At 37.7% G+C, this 19922-nt stretch overlaps 1 protein-coding gene across 2 annotated transcripts in view; it reads left to right on the top strand.

Moving 5' to 3' along the window:
• The window catches only part of STK3 (serine/threonine kinase 3), a 139067-nt gene that overhangs the window by 61209 nt on the left and 57936 nt on the right, over positions 1 to 19922 (top strand). For both annotated transcript variants that reach the window (XM_048286287.1, XM_048286288.1), the window contains exons 8-9: positions 2 to 127; positions 11589 to 11781. In XM_048286287.1, coding sequence (XP_048142244.1) covers positions 2 to 127; positions 11589 to 11781 — 319 coding nt within the window. The remainder of the gene's footprint in view (position 1; positions 128 to 11588; positions 11782 to 19922) is intronic.

Raw genomic sequence — 19922 nt, 5'->3', positions numbered from 1 at the left:
GCATACATTTATTAAGAATGCTAAGCCAGTTTCAATTTTAAGGGACCTGATCACTGAAGCTATGGAGATAAAGGCAAAGCGACATGAGGAACAGCAGAGAGAACTAGAAGAGGAGGAAGAAAATTCGGTGTGTACCCATTTTTCCTATAACCATCTATACTTTACAGATAAGTTGCTGGTTTTCCCCTCCTTCCTGTAGTTGTGTTCAAATACTTTTTTGTACCAGTTTTCTGTGTGGTTTTAATGCTATGAATTCTGAGTATTCTACTCTTAATTATGAGTAATGCTGTAAAAGCCAGCTTTCAGCACTATTCATGAGATGTCCTAGTAAAAAGCTTTTCTAGAAAGTGGGAAAAGAAACCATAGCTGAATAGTCAGCTATTGAGACTAACATTAAAAACCCCCAAATTCTTTAAGGTTCTACTTTCACAGGTGGACTTCTATACAAGTGGTTTAGTTTTTAGTTCAGGGCACTTTGCTTGGTGTTTTTTTGGGTTGTTTTGGTTAAGTCTAATACACAGAATAGTCACAACACTTAGTAAGTAGTGATTGCAGTGTGGTTTGAACCAAGTAACATGAAAATGGTGATGGCACTTCATTCTTCAGATGACATTGTGAGCAAATGTTTGGGGAGAGAGCAGGTTGTGTGATAAGTAGGTTGCATTTAGAATTGTTTGGCAGTGTTAAGTCTGTGTTCCTGGCATTATTACTCTTCCCAACATAATTTATTTCATGTTAGTCTTGTGCAATGCAGCAGAATGTGCTTCAAAGAAGTGTATTGCCACACATACAGTGCGTACCAGGGTAATTCAGGAAGAGCACAAAGAGAAGATGGAGACTGGAATGTTACAGCTTTGAGCAAACAGAAAAGAGCAGTGCAGTAAATGCAGTTTGTCCTATAGCAAATTGTAGAATCCTTGTTACAGAGTGTTATGTGATGATCTATATATAGGAATACTTTTCAAGCAGATTCTGTGCAATCTTTTTGATCTCCAGCAATCTGTGGTTTGCTGCATTTTTTTCTGTTCTAAGAGTGTGTGTTCTAAGAATATTGATCGCGTCTTTTTATAAAGGTGTTTTACTCTGAATTGTACTTGCTTAGTCAGTAATAAACTGGCAGGGAAGGCTGTGATTGCTTTTTTTATGTTAGGAAATTTTCCTGTGTGTGACTTGACACGCGGAGTTGATGTTTGTGAATTGACTTATTGAATAGTTGATTTCTGAGGAGACTGATTTACTACTGACATAAAAACCTAATGTCTTTACTAGTATGCTTTCATCTATAGTATTGCCTTCTGAACTAGAGATGTTAAATGCTTGGGCATTGTTGATGTCTTTTGCATTAACCCAAAATTAGGCATGACATCTAATTACTTAGTCTGAGGTTCAGATCACATTGCCAGGCGCAGTCTGTGCCAGCTGAGGATGTGGTGTACACCTCCCTCTCCCACTACTGCGTGGAAGGGTGTAAGACAAGTTTGGTTCACCTCAGCTGAAGAAGCATTTAGCAACTCCTCATGGCTCTTGCATGGGTGCAGAAGTCAGAACGTAACACTGCACTCCCCACTCTGCCGCCCCCCACACTCCTTCCCTCCACACTTCCCCCCATTTAGCATTTAGTATAAGAGAACCTCAAATCCAGGATTGAGGCAGCAATCTGTTTCTTGTGTTACCATTGTAGTAGTTGGGAATTCTGCCATGTACTCTTGTGGTGCAGTAAAGGAATAGGTTATGAGTAAGACAGCAAGACTCTGCTTGTCACTAAGTATAGAAGATAAGTGCCTCAAATCTGAAAGTAACAGGAATATATTTGATTAGCAGGGCTGAGAAAACAGAATCACAGAGTGGTTGAGGTTGGCAGGTACCTGTGGAGGTCATCTTGTCCAACCCCTCTACTTAAGCAGGGCCACTGAGGTTTGACTGCCCAGGACCATGTCCAGACAGCTTTTGAATATCTCCAAGGAAGGAAACTCCATGTCTGTTGGGGTCCCTCCCCCTGCCATGGAGCCCTGGGAGAGGGGCCCTGGGGGGGAGACACGGGGTTTCCCTGCCCCTGCTCAGCTTCATTCCCCATTGGTTGGTTTGGGTTCCCTGATAATGCCAAGGACCCTCGGGTCCCGTGACTGCGGAGTTCCTGAGCTCAGCCCTGGCCATGCGGCTGGAGAAATAAACACCTCTGAAACATCTACCACGAATCTGTCCATATATACTTCCTTTCCACGGGACTCCTGGTTTGAAATATGCTTGTTGCAGTAATCCCCGCTGCGACACATGACCTCCCTGTGTAGCTCGTGCTAATGCTTGGTCACCCTCATGGAACAAAAAGTGTTTCCTGATGTGCGCAGGAAACCTCCTTAGTTTTTTATATGCCCATTGCCTCTGCTCCTGTCAGTGGGCACCACTGAAAAGAGCCTGACTTCATCCTCTTTGCATCTTCCTTTCAGATATTTGCACATACTGATGATGGCCTCAATGAGCTTTGTCTTATTGAAGCTGAGCGGTCCCAGCTCTCTCAGCCTTTCCTCGTGGGAGAGATGTTCCAGTCCCTTAATCATCTTTGTGGCCCTGTGTTAACTCTCTCTGGTGTGTCCCTCTCTCTCATACTGAGGAGCCCAGAAGTGGACCCAGCACTCCAGGTGCAGCCTCTGCAGTGTGGAGCAGAGGGGAAGGATCACTCACCTCCCTGCACCTCCTGGCAACTTTGTCTAATGCAGTCCCTAACTTGTCTAATTAGCACTTTGGCTAAAAGGTTGGTTTGCTCTTAAAATTGAGTGCAGTTGTAGTATATGGAAACGCTAAGTCTGTAATTTTTTACTTACAGTAATAGACTTTTAGGGGCTGTAATCATATACCAATGTATGAGCATCAACAAACCCAGAAACAGAAGTCAACCTCTGCTTGAAGAAATTGGTCTTTGATATAAGGCAGGAAGTAAGAGCAGTGGACATCTCAGTATTTGCATACCTTGCTCATTTCTTTTTGTATATTATGATGTAGAGGAGTTTTAAAGGCCAGCCTTGCAGAGGGCTAGAGACAGCCCTGCCTGTAGTAGCACAGGATGTGAGAAAAGAGTAGAAGTTTGAAAACCTAACAGGTGAGTAATGGAAGAGGCAAACTTGAGGCAGAGCTGACTTCTCGGTACTGAACAGAGTGACAGAATAGGGGAAAGCCATGAAAGTGGGCTTGTGAATGAGACTAGTCAGTTCAGAAAAGAAAGGTAGTAGAAAAATAGAAAGAAGAGCATGACTTCAGCACAGTGAGAGACAGAAGGGGAGAAACTGGAAAATGAAGCTTTGTAGTATTTCCTTGAGTGAAGGGATCACTAGATGAGACTTCAAGATGACAAAAGGAGAAGGATGAGAGAGTCTGGGTAAAAACTTCAGCAATATGTTCTTTTAGAATGCTTTTATCATCCTTTGTAATATGATGTTGTGTACTCCTTTTTATTTTTCACTGTGGATGCAGACTTCCAGGCTGTAATTGATTAACTAAATTAATGAATAATACCAAACGATGTTTACAGGGGATTTTAAGAGACGTGCAAGAATATCTCGTAATGGACAAGAGGATATCCAGGCGCTTCTACTGTAAAGTTTATATTGAAGAATTAAGCATTTTCAAAAGTTTCAAAATAAAAAGATTAAGTAAAAGAGGATTTTGGTACCTACTGTAAAAAATAATTTTGTGTATGTTCTTTTATGCGGTTGAGATTTTTTTAGTTCCCTAAGTTTTCACACAGTTTTATGATTCAAGAAAATAATCTGTGGTAAGATTTGTAGTTAGGATTAAATATTTAACAGTTGTTAAAACTGGTGTGACTGGTGTGTTAAAACAAGTGTGACTTTTGCTATCAGTAAATGCATGTCCAATAATTTGGTATTGCTTGGTAAGCCCTGAGTGAAAAAAGAAATACTTAGCTTTAATAGAAAAAGTGAGGGTACAAATGATTGAAATGAAGAATATTAATGGTGAAGTGAGGAGGGATTTCCTTGTTGACAAAAACAATTTTTGGAGTGACCTATGGATATCTTCTGTGTGTCACAATGCAGAACACATTTTGTTCTGGACCAGTTTTAATAATTGTTTGGTCATAATACAGACATCCTATGTCTTGCAACAGTTTCAGTGCAGTACATCACTGTAAGAAATTCCAGACTGATTTGAGAGAGAACACCAGGATCTTGTGTAGTTGCTGTCACCAAAGGTTCTGATCAGGCAGTAGTGCAAACCCAGCCAAACTAGGAAACAGCAGTGTAAACTTGTACCAGTACCTAGGGGGGGGCTACAAGAAAGCTGGAGAAGGACTTTTTCTGAGGGCATGTAGTATAGGGATGATGGCTTTTAACTGAAAGACGGTAGATTTAGACTGGATATTAGAAGAAAGTATTCGTGGAGAGGATGTGTAACACTAGAACAGGTTGCACAGAGAAGCTGTGGATGGCCCATTCCTTAAGTGGTGTAGGCCTGGTTGGATGGGACTTTGAGCAGCCTGATCTAGGTGAAGGTGTGGTAGGGGAGTTGGAACTAAATGGTCATTAAGGTCCCGTCCAATCCAAACCATTCTATGATTCCTTGAAAGTCTTACCATTTTCTTTTTAATTAGAGAAGTTTTCTGTAAGGTGTTTCTTGAATGCATGTTGCTCATACACTGCGTAATAGAAAACTCCTGAGCAATATGTAGGTATAAATGAAGCCTGAACTAAGTGGAATTCTGATTTTAGTTTTTTAATCATACTAGGCAGGGGTTAATCAATGGACCCACAAGTTATTAAAGGAAACCAGGATAAAAATCTGGAAGAATAAAATGAAAGCATTAGAATATTTAGGTTTGTCATTTTAAAAAAAGAAACAATCAATCCCCCCAACCTCCCACTTCACTTTGAAATAATGTATAATTTGAAAATAAGCTCAAAGATTGTGTCTTTCATTTAATTTGGAACTTGTTTGTGGAACTGCCAGAGAAAAGAGTAAACCAATTCTTTCTGCACTTCTGAGTGCTTATTATTTTCCTTTTGGAAAGGGAAAGCAGATGAGTGCCAGCTTGGTATAGTTGGTATACATTTTGGTAGTGGATGAAGTCAGCAGTCCAGCATTCAAGGATAAAGATAAATAACCCTTGCACATTCCTACTCCTTACGTATCTGTTTCACAGAACCCCATAAGAAATACAGGGCTGCTTGTATGTAGTTTGCATGACTACATGATCCCATAATTCAAATGACAGTACAGGTCTTGATAAATCTGCAGTGATGGCAACAGTCCTAGAAAGAGCTAATGACAGTCCCTATGTTACCTTATGTAGTAGTAGTAGTAGTGACAGTAAATAATGCATCTATTTATTAATATTTTAATATCTATAAATGTTTTTAGATTGTGTGTACTGTTCAGTTGCAAAGTAATAGCCACCTTGCACTTAAATTTTGAAAAATAACACCTCAGGAATGGATTTCTTCCCAGCCATACCACTGTGAAGTCCTCACTGTAGAAATACAAAAACAGACTTGAACTTTGAGAAATGCATATTTAACAATATCTAAAAGCAAGAGCAAATACTGGTGTTAGTGGTAAGTAGAGTCTACTGATGTTAAAGGTCTCTCATGGGCAGTGAATTAAGTCCATATACTATTGAAAAAAAATGGTTTCAGTTAACCTGTCAGGGGCTTGAATTTATTGATCTAACCCCCAAGAATTTCCTATATAAATTGTGAGCAGTTCTGTTCGTTACTCACTAGTACCTGATTTGGGATCCATCAAAAAGAAAGGTGTAAAATGTTCTAACTGTGAAGTTTCTTATGTTAGGAAACCTGTTTTAACCCTAACAGTTATATTTGAATAAGTTTTTGTGCTTTAATACCTTCTTAAAGTCATATATTATATAGTAAGGGGCATTCAAGTTAAAAGTGACTTGCGTAACTAGAAGTAGAATGGAGTGGGTGGGTTTGGAGAAATAATCAGATACAAAGTTTTCACAATTACGTGCTTAATTTTCAGGGTCAATTCAGGTAGTTATCCTTCAAGCGAGGAAGAGTCACATCCCTAAAATTGATTATTTTTCTTTTTCACCACTGTCTGTGAACATTTTATAGCATGAGAAGTTGTCAATTGTAATGTAAATACTTTTTGCTGTTCAAAACCATGTATTATAAAGCTGTAAATAGATGCCCAGGTTGAATACAGTCTTTATGTCTGTATCCTTCCTGAGAGATAAATAATAAAAAGACATAAATAGTGTGCTCAGAATTGATTTTATGCCTGTTATGAGAGCTGCTCATGTGATGAGAATGCCATCTGACAAACTGATGTGTTTTGATAGGTGCTGAGGTAGTTGTACAGGTTTTTTTAATTAAGCAAAAATCACAAGTGGTGTGTTCTACAGGAGGTTAATCCCAATATCAAAGTTTAAATGTTAGTTTAGGCATTACGAGACATGACCAATCTCTTCTCATGCATTTTTAGAAGTGTGATGTGAAGTGGATGCTGAGGCTGGGCAGCTGTATTATGGGAATGTAAAGTAACTCGTTGCCTGGCAGCTCACAGAAAACATGTCTAAATATTTGTTTCTGTGGATCTTTAAAGGAATGAGCTAACAAGCAGCTTTCTGTATGTTTTCTTTAACATTTTAATGTCTCTATGATGTGAGAAATGTTTAAGTCTTTTAGAGTATTAAATCAAGAAATTACTGCTTCAGTAATCCACTCTTTTTTCCTTGGGCACTTAGTGGTTGACAACTATCAACACCAAACTATCAACACCAAAACCAACTGTCGATAATCGATTGTTCCTATATGTAGGATTATTTATTCATTCATACAAAGGGTTATTTGGTTAATCCTATATTAATTATGAAAATTTGTCATCTGTATTTTGAAACTCTAAGAAATAATTGCTGTATTTATTCCTTTATATTTTTACAATATTTATAGTGTTGTTTTAAAGGAACTAGTGAATCAAATGAGCTATCCTGTATTTTAAATCTGATCCACCATCTTGTACTTTTCTGAAGGTTTTTATATTTGCTTTCATGCTTCTTTCATGTGTTTCCATGTATATGTTATAGCTATATCTATATATATACATATAATTTTGCATGACAGTGTTAAAGCTTCCTCTTTTCATACCATTTTTTCTTTATGCCAAAGAACACTTGACGTATGTGTTAATTAAATTTGATTGCAGTACTTTAAGTGTCCTGAAGTTAGAAATATAGCATATTGTTAAAATCCACAGCAGCATAGAGCCAGAAACTGGTTTAGAGGAAGAATAAACATGGGGAGGTATGGGCATGCAGCAAGTTGTCGTTACCTGATGCATCAATTACCTGGAGGGAGAAAACACGCTTATGTGCTGTTTTGTGATGGATGTCTATTGAATGTGATGGGATTTGACTGTGTGCTGAAAGTTAAGTTTTTACCTGTTTTACTGATGGGTCTAAGATTTGTGTGCTCAGTATTAATCATATACTCAGGTTGAAGCTTGGCTTTGTACTTGGGAGCTTTTACGAAATCCTTGCGCTTGACCAAACGATATTATGTGTTTATGTAGCTACTACAGTGCTTTAAAAAAAGATAGCTGTGACTACAGCTACATTTTTCAAAGGTGATGATGAGGTGTTAATAGTAAATGAAATTATTTTACAGGATACTAAATTTTGCCAGCATGTAAATCTTCCTTTAATGCCTTGCAGCCGAGTTTCCCGTCTTTGCTGCCATCTAGTGTTCTTTTTACATGCCAAACCATAGGTAGAGAGATTTTAAAGGCAACTGCTGCCATATTTGCTTCTTCATATTTGTTTAGTTTTTTATCAGTCTTCGTCCCTATTGGTGTTTAAAATGCAACTGAAAAATCCATTAATCTTTATCACCTTGGCTCATTCACTTCTGTAATGATGTAGGCTCAGGTATGATCTGCAGGGTCAGCTTCTCTGAGAAAACTTCTTGTGTGATGAGATCTTTTATTTTACAAGCATATCATGAAGTCTTGTGTGTGGTTTTTGCTGAAGTCTTTTTGTATTTTCTATCCTGATAATCAAATCTCTATGATTTCATTTTTATGCTTTAAGGATTGCTTTTCTTAATAATAACTTTTTTTGGAAAATAAGGAGATCCAGAGAGTTAGTCTTATAGGATTGCAGGTTATTGCTGGTACTTTACTTGTACTTTACATTATGATGTTATTCAGAGTTTCTGTAGTCTATTGTAAATTCTGTAGCATTTCAAGAGATTTTAGAGTTCTCACTTAGGCGCACCTTCTCTTGCTGTATAATGGTGTAAGAGATACCCCTTCCAAATACAAGTTTGGTGCTTATTACTGGTACACAGGAGAACAGCAGACAGTTTAATTCCAGAATTAGTTGTTTTTATTGTTTGATTCTTGGATCTGTTTTTATAAACAGTATGAGAACATGACACTTCAGCTTTAATACTTCTTATTTTTTTCCTGGTTAAAATTGAGATTGTGTTTGTTTTTATTTAATCAGTGTGTTTACCTTTTTTAACAACAGATCACAATTTCTACACCAATATTTATGCACTGTAAAGCATGAATCAGAATTTGTATGAAAGAATCACTTTCATCTCTCATGTAAATGTGCATTTCCATAACTTGGATCCACTGCATATTTTTATAAAGTTACCTTTCCAGAACCAGTGTAGTCTACTGCCATATTAGCTAAATCTCATATTTGTGAGAAATACTGGAATGACAGTTCTGGAAGCAATTTGTGTTAGCTACAAAATTAATTATTCTGGGGCATGCACAGGCCATGAAGAAGTTTTATATTGTTCTGTGTCCGTACATCATTCCTGATATACGGAGAACACCATTCATCAAAATTGATGTGTACTTTCCTTTTTGGGACAGCTGTTCTTTTTGTACTAAGGTGGGCTCTTGTGATCCTTAGTCTACTAGGTAGTAAAAGATAACTGTTCTCTTTGCTGAGAGACAACACTAAGATAAGGCTTTTGGCACTCTTAGACTGGAAAAAGAAATGCTATTCTTTGGACTAAGCCCAGATACTTGATTTGACTGAAGAAATAAAAGATGATTTTTTTTCAGTGAAGCAGAAGTTATGCAAGTGGTAATTCAGGACTCTATTTCATACTTGTTCGTATGTTCATAAAGCCATCACTTTTCTCCACTAACTTCTAAAATAAAAGTTTTGAGCTCCAAGAAAGTGTTTGTTTTATTTCCTATTTCAGCTTGGATAAGTTCAGGGCTGTATGCACTGCAAGTGGATATTGATATTAATATTAGTCAAGTGAATCTGTAAGTCAAATGTAACTATGCCTTAAACTCAGATTTGCCTGCTTGTATGTTAGAGATGCCAAATTTGTAGTGGTTAGTGGGTGAAACATCAGTATGTTTTGAGTCAGTTTTGCGCTGTATTGCAGCACTGAAAGAAACACTTGTAGTTTAACTGTTCTGTCACTTTTAAAATGGGATGCAAATCTACTTTTTTTTCTGAGTATCCTTTTTAGAAGGGGAAAAATGCAATTCATAGAAAACACTGGGGTTAACAGTAACATTTGGTGGGAGTAAGTAGAGAAAATTAAAGTTGCCACCAGGAGGAGCAGTCCCAGAATATTCTCCTTTTTTTTACTGGCACAGTTGCCTAGTGCTGCAGCTGTAAGCTGTCTATATCTTTGTGAATATCACAGGGTTTTTTAAGGGTAGGGTACTAAATAGAATGCAACTAAAAAAACCCCCCAGAAAGAATCCAAATGAAGAACTCAAGTATTTTTGCAAATTAGAATCTGGAAAATAAAGATTCCTTTGACATTTGGAATTTTAGTATGTCTGTTTAGGTCTGTATCCTGGATTCATTATGGTATGCTGTTAGTCAGACTTTCTGTATCAAGATTAAATCTGGTTTTGTATCTCTTAGTTGAGGTGTAATAGAATTATTTTCAGGAGCTGGTGTTACTGCAGACTCAATTCTCCGTATCTGCCTAGACCAACCCTTAGTGAAGCAGGCGCTTGGGTCATGTAGCTGGCTTGTGCATGTGTGTCTGTACGAGAGGCAAATTGTCAGGGACTGAACAGGAAGGAAAGGAATGAGTTCACTGAGAAACACAAAGTGCTGGACCTTGCAGGGATTTGAGTGTAGACTTTATTTTTTCTGTTCCCATTCTGTGTCTGTCTCCCCCAGCCCCTGAACTTACAAGTCTCTTCATAGTTAAACATTTAAAATCTGTAAAGCAATGCAAAGATTTAGGAAAAAGGGGAAATTTTTTCGTGGGCGAAGTAGTGTTTTAATGTTACATGTTACCCTGGATGTATTTAAAAGTCATGTAGATGTGGCATTTAGGGGCATGATTTAGTGGTGGACTTGGCAGTGCCAGATTAACAGTTGAACTGATGATTTTAGGGGTCTTTTCCAACCTAAACAGTTCTATGATTCTGTGTAGCAACAACATGCTATTTGTAAGGGGCAAATTAAAAGAAATAAAAGGGTTGTCCAATAGTCTTTTAAACTATGTAGCTAAAATATTTTGCTAATCAGGGACAGAGTTCATTTATAAAGGAACTCGAATGAAGTTTTGACACAATAGAGGAAATGGATGCATATATGGTTATAAAACTGGTGAAAGTAGCATTTGTATTTAAAATGTAACAATTTGACTTACAGTAACTTCACAGTGATGGATATTGTTACTTACATTTAATCAAGAAATGAGAATGTCTGAGGTTTTTTTCCTTTAGTAATAGATTTTATTCATATAGAAAATGTGTATAGTCAACAGTCCATCACATCACATTACTCCTGAAATGTTGTGATGTTGTGTGTATAATCTAAATTAGATTCTGGAAACCCATGGGATTTCCCATTAGTGTTTTCAAATATTGGTATTCCATATGAATTTCACATTTCATTAACTGGATTGTCATTAGTTCTCTGTTTCAAATTCCTGGCCTGTTACCGTTACCGATTCAAAATGCTACCGTCTATCTTCTTGATATTATATCCCCCACACTTAGTGGGTAAGTATGTGCTCAAGGGCTATTTTTATGTGTAGTATTAACAAGTTATTGACTCAGGTTTGTAACAAAGGTTTTAAAATGGAAGTAAACACTTGAAGTAAGTCAAGTTGACTTTTTGTTTCTGAGGGGTACTTTACAAATTCTGTTGGAAAATTGTTTAGTAGCTAAATTGAACATGAGCCTGTCATCTGGGTCCTGTATGTAATGTCAGATGCTGGGCATGATGCAAAGTTAAGGGTGGTCAGCACCCTTGGTGACAGTCCCTTACAAAACAGCAAAATCACTTTCTGTAAATTGTGTTAGTGGTTTTTGGAACCCAGAGAGATAAAGTGGGTCATGAAAATCACAGAGATAACTCAAAACTGGATGTTAATGCAAAGTGAGTGGCTGGGCCACGTTTTATTTACCCTGCCATGCATCTGTGAGAAAGAACAGTTTTTATTTTTCTTTATATGGAAGATTTTTTATTTTTCTTTTAAAGTTTTAAACCTGGAAGTCCAGCAGTACAGCTCGGTCACATAAAGATAAAAACTAATCAATAAGTGATTGCATCTTACCTTTATTTTCTTTTAATGATCTGCTGCCTTCTGGCAAATGTTTCCCCATAGGATGAAGATGAGTTGGACTCTCACACCATGGTGAAGACCAATTCAGAGAGCGCTGGTACCATGAGAGCCACCAGTACGATGAGTGAAGGCGCTCAGACAATGATTGAACACAACAGCACCATGTTAGAGTCAGACTTGGGGACCATGGTAATAAACAGTGATGACGATGAAGAGGAAGATGGGACCATGAAACGTATGTTGTTCATTTGCTTTCTTCTAATAATGTAGTATGTTTTCTCATGCTGCATGACAGTGCTGTATCATGAATGGCTTTTAAGTTTCAAGTTCTGTGGTTAAAACAGGGGGAGAGGGGTATTTGTGTCTCTAAGCACTCTATAATTTGTAGAGAAAAATTTGACTATAGTGGGAGATTCAAAGCAGAAGTCTGGTTTTGGTGTTTTACTAAGTTTCTCTAGAGGACTCTCAAATTGTCATTCTATGAATTGTCCCTTTTACTGCTTGTCTCTTTGTCTCCTGTCCCACATACATTTGGACCAGTTCCTTAGAGCTAAACTGGTGTGATTATGCTGTTTCAATGTCACTGGTCCTGGGAACATATTGTGACTCTCTTTGGGGTCAGCAATCAGTAATATATTTTGCTGCAAAATTGTTTTGTAAATCATGATCACCTAGCAGATCTGTATTTTTTAAGCAAATAATTATTTGGACTTTTTTGGAATGTAATTCAACAATGGTTGATTTAAGGCCATGATCCAAAGATTACTGAAACCTAAGTAAAAAGTTCTAATTGATTTTGGCAGCATGTGAGGGAGTATGTAACAAAGAGAAAAAAAGTTGTGGATGTTTTTATGTATAAAATTATAACTTATACTGAAATATCCATAAATATACATTTTAAAAATAGTTAATTTACATACTTATTTACTGATACACTCATTGTTTGGCTGAAGACTACTGCAGATTGAGGTTCATAAATTTTAATAGAATTAGTTGCTTAAATAGGCAGCATCAATAGATGACTCTAACTCAGGCTGTAGCTGCCTGATTTCATGAGGCACAATGCAGTGTTTAACTCCAGGCAGTTGTGGGGGGGTGGGGTGTGGGGCGCTCTGTGTGTGTGTGTAATACAGAGAGCTAATATCTCAAGAGTGGAAATCAGTGCCAAATAAATAACTTTGTAGAGTGTTTTGTAGTAAATACAAAGCTGCATTTGTGTTTCCATATAGATACCTGATGTAATTTGCTCAAGATAAGTTGGAAGTGCAAAGCAGATACTTTTTTTTGTGTACAGGAAGTTGGAAGGAAAAAGGGGTTTTGTAGATTTTGTTTGTTTGGCTTTTTTGTGGTTTGTTTTGGGTTTTATTTTGCTTTTCCTTTAGAGTTCTCAGTAATAAGATTGCTGTTGACAGTGATTAGTTTAAGTATGATGATTCACCTCCAGATTCAGTATGTGCTTTAATTTGTCTTTATGTTGAAACAGAATACTTGCCTGTTAGACCATGAGGCTAATGGAAGGTTAGTACAAGTGATCTCAAACCCATCAGTTTCAACAAACTAAGGACAAGCTAAGTGATTAAAAAAAAAAAAAAAAAAAGAAAGGGGAAAGATAGTATGAAAAAATTTAGAATAAATTCTTAGGGTGGAAGTATTATGAATTAGGGTTTAGTGCAGTTTCTATGCAGCCTGACAAATCACTTCAGTCTTTTTAAGTAAATTCTGTGTAAGTAGTATACCAAATTGCACCACACTATCCATGTAGTTTTTTATATGTGCTGAGAGGAAATACCTGCTACTATGCCAAACAGATCAAAAGAGTGGCATTAGGTTTGCATTGCACTCTCTTATTCCGTGTCTTTACTTGTCTGCTGGGGACACTGCTTTTAAAATGTACTGTTGTTTTCAATTTTTATTGATTCCCGTAATGATCTTTAGTTAGAAAGGGAATTGCCTTTGTACACCTTGACATTTGGTCAGTATATGTCTTAATCCCATTCTTCTTTCTTCTCAAACAAGAATGATCTTTGGGACAGGTGATAGGTTTCCTTCCCCTCCCTCCTCTCCCACACATGACTGTCTTGAGCCCTGTAACTGCAGCAAAGCAAAGCCAGCAAATTGGAGGTAGTTTGCCTCATGACAAGTGATGGTTTAATCATTCTGCTGTCAGGCCACAGGTTTGGTTTCAGCACTTCCTTGCTAAAATTTCTTGTATTTTGCATTAGGCACCCATTATTTGCATTTTTTACATTAAAAACTAGAAATAAGTCAAGAACAGGACCTCCACATCTCTCAGCTAAAAAGAAATATTCATCATGTCCACTGTAGCTGGTCCTCTGGTTTTTGTGATTGTTGTGCTATTGGCTGAAACAGGAGCAATAGCAAGTTTCCTAAATAAATGTCACCAGGAAGGGACATAAAAAACCTTGCTGTCTCTGAAAGGCAGACACAGATTTTGTGCTTCGTTGTACTCGACAAAGACACAAGATTTTGGAGATTGATTGCTTTTTCCAATGTACCTTTATAGGCAAAGTAGGCACTTTCTGGATGTTTGTGTGATTTGATTGTAATAAATCAGAATGAGTATCTTAGAAGTGCTCTTTGATACTGCTGAATAACAGAACATTGTAAGCAAGAAGCTTGGAGAAATAAACTTAGTAAACAAGGGAAGAAGGATTTCATTTCCTTCCTAGAGACACAAAATATTTATGACAAACTTTTTATTTAATTGCTGTTGTGTTTAGTTTCATGTTTTGTTTCCTTCTGCCTTTTGTTTCCCTGCTCAAGGACAAAATAAGAAACAATAATATGTTTTTATTTATAAGTACCCATGCTTAGAGGCCTCTGGGAGCCATGACAGAAAATAACCAAAACCATATTTTTTTCACTAATAGGGAATTGTGCCCAGATAAAATTGGGATCTGGAACAAGAAGAGGCCTGTCTTCCTACCCCAACATACAATATACAGTCTAGTAATAAACAACATTTATGCTGTCTTGCTTGTTATGCCTGTGCATGTTCTTATCAAAGACTCTGTGGTATGTACCTGGAAGGAGGAAAGAAAATGAAGAACGCAGAGAGTTGGGAGTAACTTAACCTTACGAGGTTTAATGCAGAGTAGAGGAAAGAGTGAGAATGGTGGAAATGTTACTTCTTTTGTTCAGTTGCCTGGGTTTTACTTATTTTTGTGTGGAAGCTTTTTCATATGTCAGTGGAGAGACTAGTGTTCAGACCAGCTTCCTCACATTCCCCTTGTGGTTTTCCGCAAGGCTTAGTGTTAGGGCTTTCTGGTGCACCAGGAGTACTTAGGCTTGTTCTCTTTTCTCCTTTTCAGTAACATTCCCCCTGATTCTCTTTTTTGCCCTGTTAAATTTATAGTTGGCATCTGCTTTGGGCTGGAAAACTAGTTGTCTCTTAGTGCAGTTTAAGTTTATTCTGGGTTTCTAACTGTTGCTTCAGACTTCGGTGAAGCTTCTGCATAGTTTGTGGTTGGTAATGAATGTATTAAAAGAAGAGGACAGAGAATGAATGAGGTGGCATTTGACAACTAGAATGTAGAAAAGTAATCAGGTTTTTGTTTTATTACTTTTTGCCCTGTAAGACATGAACATTTTAGGTTTAGTCAGTATAATTCTTAAACACATTCTTCCTTCTAAACAAACAAGAATATAATCTTTGGGACAGCAGGTTTCCTTCCCTGGCCTTCCCCCCCCACAGGTGACTGTCTTGAGCAGCATAACTCCAGCACAATTGGCAAACTGGAGGTAGCCTGAAGCAAGTGATGGTTTAATCATTCAGCTGTCAGGCAGCAGGTTTGGCTCCAGCACTTACTTGCTCAACTTTCTTATCCTATTGTATAATGGTAGTTTTGGTAATAGTGGGACATGCACCATGCTGTAGAACCTACATGTTGATAGAAGAATTCATGAGTTGGTTTATTCATTATTTTTTAGTGATTTCAGCATCCAGGGTAAGGGATTGTTTGATACTGTAAGTCAGTCTCCCCTGTGATATGAGGTGTATGCTTGAATAGCTTTGGAGTGGTGCTTCAAAACTCTTAGAAAGGCCTAAATCCTACAGCTGGTTTTTCAGCTGAAAAGCAAAAGCTGGTGACATGTTTTATAACAATTTATGACCTAATTCCAGAAATTCCTAATTAAGGAAACTTAATTATGGGCTGGTTTCAGTGGTGCTGTAAGCCTGGGCATTGATACTTCATGGATGTATTTTCAGTCAAGTGTGTTTACTGTGCCCCGATAGGATGGTTTGCTTGGTGCCGTACGTAGGTGTACTGGTGCTTTACTCCTGTGTATGTATGTATAAAGAGGTGATAGATGTTTACAGGTCCTCAAATGGTTCTCAAGCCATTTTCTGTGGTTGGTAATAAAGTTGTTCATTTATATCACTAGTAGTAGTATATTTTAAAAGTGGGGATTTTTTTTTTTTTTATAATGTTGTTAGCAATTCTGCTTTTGAGAGCTGTTGCAAAATGCTAGTTTAATGCGTATTTTCTTTGTTTTGTTAAAAACAGAAATAAAGTGTCATTCGGCTGGAATGGACTAATGGGAGGTGTTTGAACAATGCTCTCAGGCACATGGTGTGATTCTTGGAGTGTCCTGTGCAGTGCCAGGAGTTGGTCTCGATCTTCCTGATGGGTCCTTTCCAACTCAGCATATTCCATGATTGTAATAGTAATATCATTGAATATTTTTTCTTTTTTTCAGAGAGTGGGGAAAAAAAAGAACAAAAATTATTAAACCAGTTTTACAAGTCTTATTCTTAAGAAGCAAAGCAATGTTTTGTGCTGGAAACTTTTTCCCATTAAAAATTGTAACTTGGGGTCATAGTCCTTCAAAAAGCCTCTGAAAGCTTCAGCTAGTTGAAAATTATGTGGATTTTCCATTTAAATGCCAGTTGCAATTATTTCTGGTAAATAGGTGTGTCATGCAACAAGCAAAAGCCCTAATGAGGCCTAAACTGAACGAAGACTTGGGTGTATAAGTCACTGTGATACAAAAACTGTGAACTCAGTAACCACTTTGTTCCACAGCTCTCAATAGTCAAACATTTCTTAGATTTGTCCTGCGGTAGACTCCCAGCCGCTCTGGCCTGCCTAACTGGTGCTGCTGTTACTACTGCTGCTTCCTTGTGGTTGCCAGTAGCCTGGCCTCTAATTCTCTGAGATGGTTGCCTAGTAGGCATGCGTTAGCAGCAGAACTTTCCCGCTCATACAGTCACAATTCCTGCTTAGCATATGGCTGAAGGAGGTGGCTGTGGCAGCTTTCTATGTGGTAGTTCACTGTTAGATGCATTTGCCTGGAGACTGAGGTCAAAATTCTAGGCTCCTGTCTCCCATTTCCCAGAATTACTGCCGCTGTGTTGTAGGGCACCTTGTGGGGGGAGAGAGTAGTGGTAGGAATGTATGGAATACAAAACCCAAGTAGTATGTGATTTTGTATAAGCTCTGGTAGCCTTTGTAGTAGGGTGAGAGCACATAAGTAGGTATAGGTCTAAAGAAGGCTGAAAGATGATTGCTTTACAGGTTCTGACTCTAATAGTGCCAAAGCAGTGTATTCTGAGGGAATAAAAATACTGACAGGATGTTCACAGAAGCACTTCAGAGCAAGGAAAGCCAGATCTCTAACTTCACCAAGCGGCTGAAAATGCTCCTCAGTTGAGTGGTAGATGGAGATCCACAGAATGTGGAAGGCTGTGGAAGCTCATGGCTTTCGGCAAAAGGAAGAAAGCTTTCCTCTGTAGATATGCAGCTGCAGAAGAGGTCCAGTGTCCTGGTAGTAACAGAGTGAGAGAAGGACTTACAGTCGTTCCACAGGAAATTGTAGTGGGAGTCTCCCTTCTGTAGGAGATGGTCATCCTCATCTGCTGACCTTACTTGTTAACTAACAGCAGAACTTATAAACTGATTTAAAATCAATTTTATAGTAATACAATACTTTTCTGTTGGAAATGCTTCACTACAAAATAATTTTTCATGGTGGATGACATCAGTTGAATTTTACCAAAATATGCATTAGAATGAAGTGTGCATCCTCCTTATTTTGAAATGTGTGTTGAGAAATGTGTGTTTGTGATAATGTTTTTGAAACAGTGTCATAGAGTTGGTGTTGTGTTATGTCGTTGCCTCATTCATTTTATTCAGCATACTTTTTGGGAGACACATAACTATTTGGGGACATCCCTATTGGCTGTGTTCCTATCAGGGGTATTGCTGAGGTAGAATGTGTTTTCAGCATCAATGGTGCTCTCTGTGTTTTATGGCTTGCCAGCAATTTCTGACTGTTGTTTTATTATGGCTTTTTTTCCAAAGCTGTCTTTGCAGTAGGCAAGTGTAGGGGTGATAGGAGACAGATATTCTTAAATATTGAAACTGTGGAAAACATTTTTAAACATGATCATTGCTTATTGAAAAACAAATAATTAGAAGAACTGAAAAATCCAAATCCTTCTAGAATGGAACAGGCTATTGCACAGTAGGTTTTCGGTGCAAATGTGGAGTGATACTGACTGTGCTATAGATTTTTTGTGGCAAATGTAACTTATTGAATAGAGGAGTGAATTAGTTGTCCTTAAGGGAATCTTTATGTATTATACATCTAATTTTCTTGGTTTTTGAAAGATGGTTGAGAAGATAATGTTACTCTGTTGTTCATGAAAGTTAGAAAAAGTACTTTCAGACCAAATAATCTCACTAAAAAAAAAAAAAAAAAAGGTGTAACCTATATCAGTTTGCTATGGCACTATGGCATAGACCCTGAGTGTTTTATAAAGTAAATACAAAAGAGGAGCTTTCACATGGTCTTTAGACTGGTAGATGTCAACCCATTCCTATGAAGCACTAACTGAACCTGTTAAGTTAGCTAGAGATCTAAATAGTGTCTCCTTTTAAATTTAATTATTTATAAAAATAAAATAAAATCTTAAAAATAAATTTCTAAATAAATCCTTTGGGATTTTTTGCATTGGAGGAAGAAACCAAAAGAGAAGTTGAAATATATCTGGTCCCATAATTTTGCAGTTGTATTTCTGATTTTGTATGTGAGTTTTTATATTTGCAGTGAAGGTAAGCAGCTCGTGCTGTTTTAATTGGGTTAACTGACTGTATGCTAAATTGAAATCAGAAGTGAATTCTAAATTCTTATTTATCAAGACAAATAAAAGAAGTTCTCAAAGTAAAAAATAAATGTTCTTTGCTTACCTTGGCTTAATTTCAGTCCTCTTGACTCAATTTCCATAATTTGCATTTGATAGCAAGGAATTTACAGGGGTTGGTTTGTTTTATGTATGTAGGTAGTCTTCTATTACATGTATAAGGAAGATATTTATAAATAGTTTCAAAACTTACAAGAAGTGCTTGGAAAATCTTCAGTATTGCCTGATACATGAGAGGACGGAGACTGCCTTACCTGTAATGGGCCAACATTTTGGTACTTGGGGTTTTGAATAGAGACACTGGTAATCTTTTTGTTTATAGCTATGTCTCAGGGATGAAACTTAAGTACAGCCATCGCAGCAGAAGAAAAAATTGGTTGTGAAAGGCCAGCAATGTGGTGTCCTATCTTTTTGGTACAAATAGTTTGGGCAGCGATCACCAAGTAATGAAAAGTTTGTAATAAGAAAATGCATAGTGTTTTTTGGTTTTAATTCTACCTCCTTCATACTACTTCTTTTGGATCTGTTTTGTAAATGTGTGCTTTTCTAAAATTTAGATTTTTCCATTTTTCTTCTGCTCTACTCAGCTCTCATGAGACCCCGTCTGTAATACTGTGTTCAGCCCTAGGACCCCCAAAACAAGGACGTGGAGCTGTTGGAGCAAATCCAGGGGAGGACCATGAAAATGGTCAGAGGGGTGGAGCACCTCTGATAGGAAAACTGGCTGAGACATTTGGGGTTGTTCAGCCTGGAGAAGAGAATGTTCCAGGGAGACCTTGTAGGACCTTGCAGTACCCAACGGGGAGCCTACAGGAGAGCTGGAGGAGGACTTGTGACAATGGCCTGTAGTGATAGGACAAGGTGTAATGGCTTTAAACTAAAAGAGGGCAGGTTTAGAGTAGATATTGGGAAGAAATTATTTACTCTGAGAGTGTTAAAATATTGGAACAAATTGCCCAGAGAACCTGTGGATCCAGCATCCCTTGAAGTGTTCGAGGACAGGTTGGATGGGACTTTGAGAAACTTGGTCTAGTGGAAGGTGTCCTTGTCCATGGACAGGGAGTTAGATGGTTTTTAAAGGTCCCTTCCAACTCAGCCCATTCTATGACTATGGTTTTTGCCCTTTAGTGCTCTTTTCTGCTGGTTACTTCGCATCCCTTCCTCAGTCCCAGGTTCAAGAGATCAAGAAATCTCCTTCAAGGGATCTT

Source organism: Corvus hawaiiensis, chromosome 26 (genome assembly GCF_020740725.1).
Source record: "Corvus hawaiiensis isolate bCorHaw1 chromosome 26, bCorHaw1.pri.cur, whole genome shotgun sequence".
NCBI lineage: Eukaryota > Metazoa > Chordata > Aves > Passeriformes > Corvidae > Corvus > Corvus hawaiiensis.
Note: the sequence above shows the minus strand (reverse complement) of the source record. Positions and strands in the feature narration are given on the sequence as shown.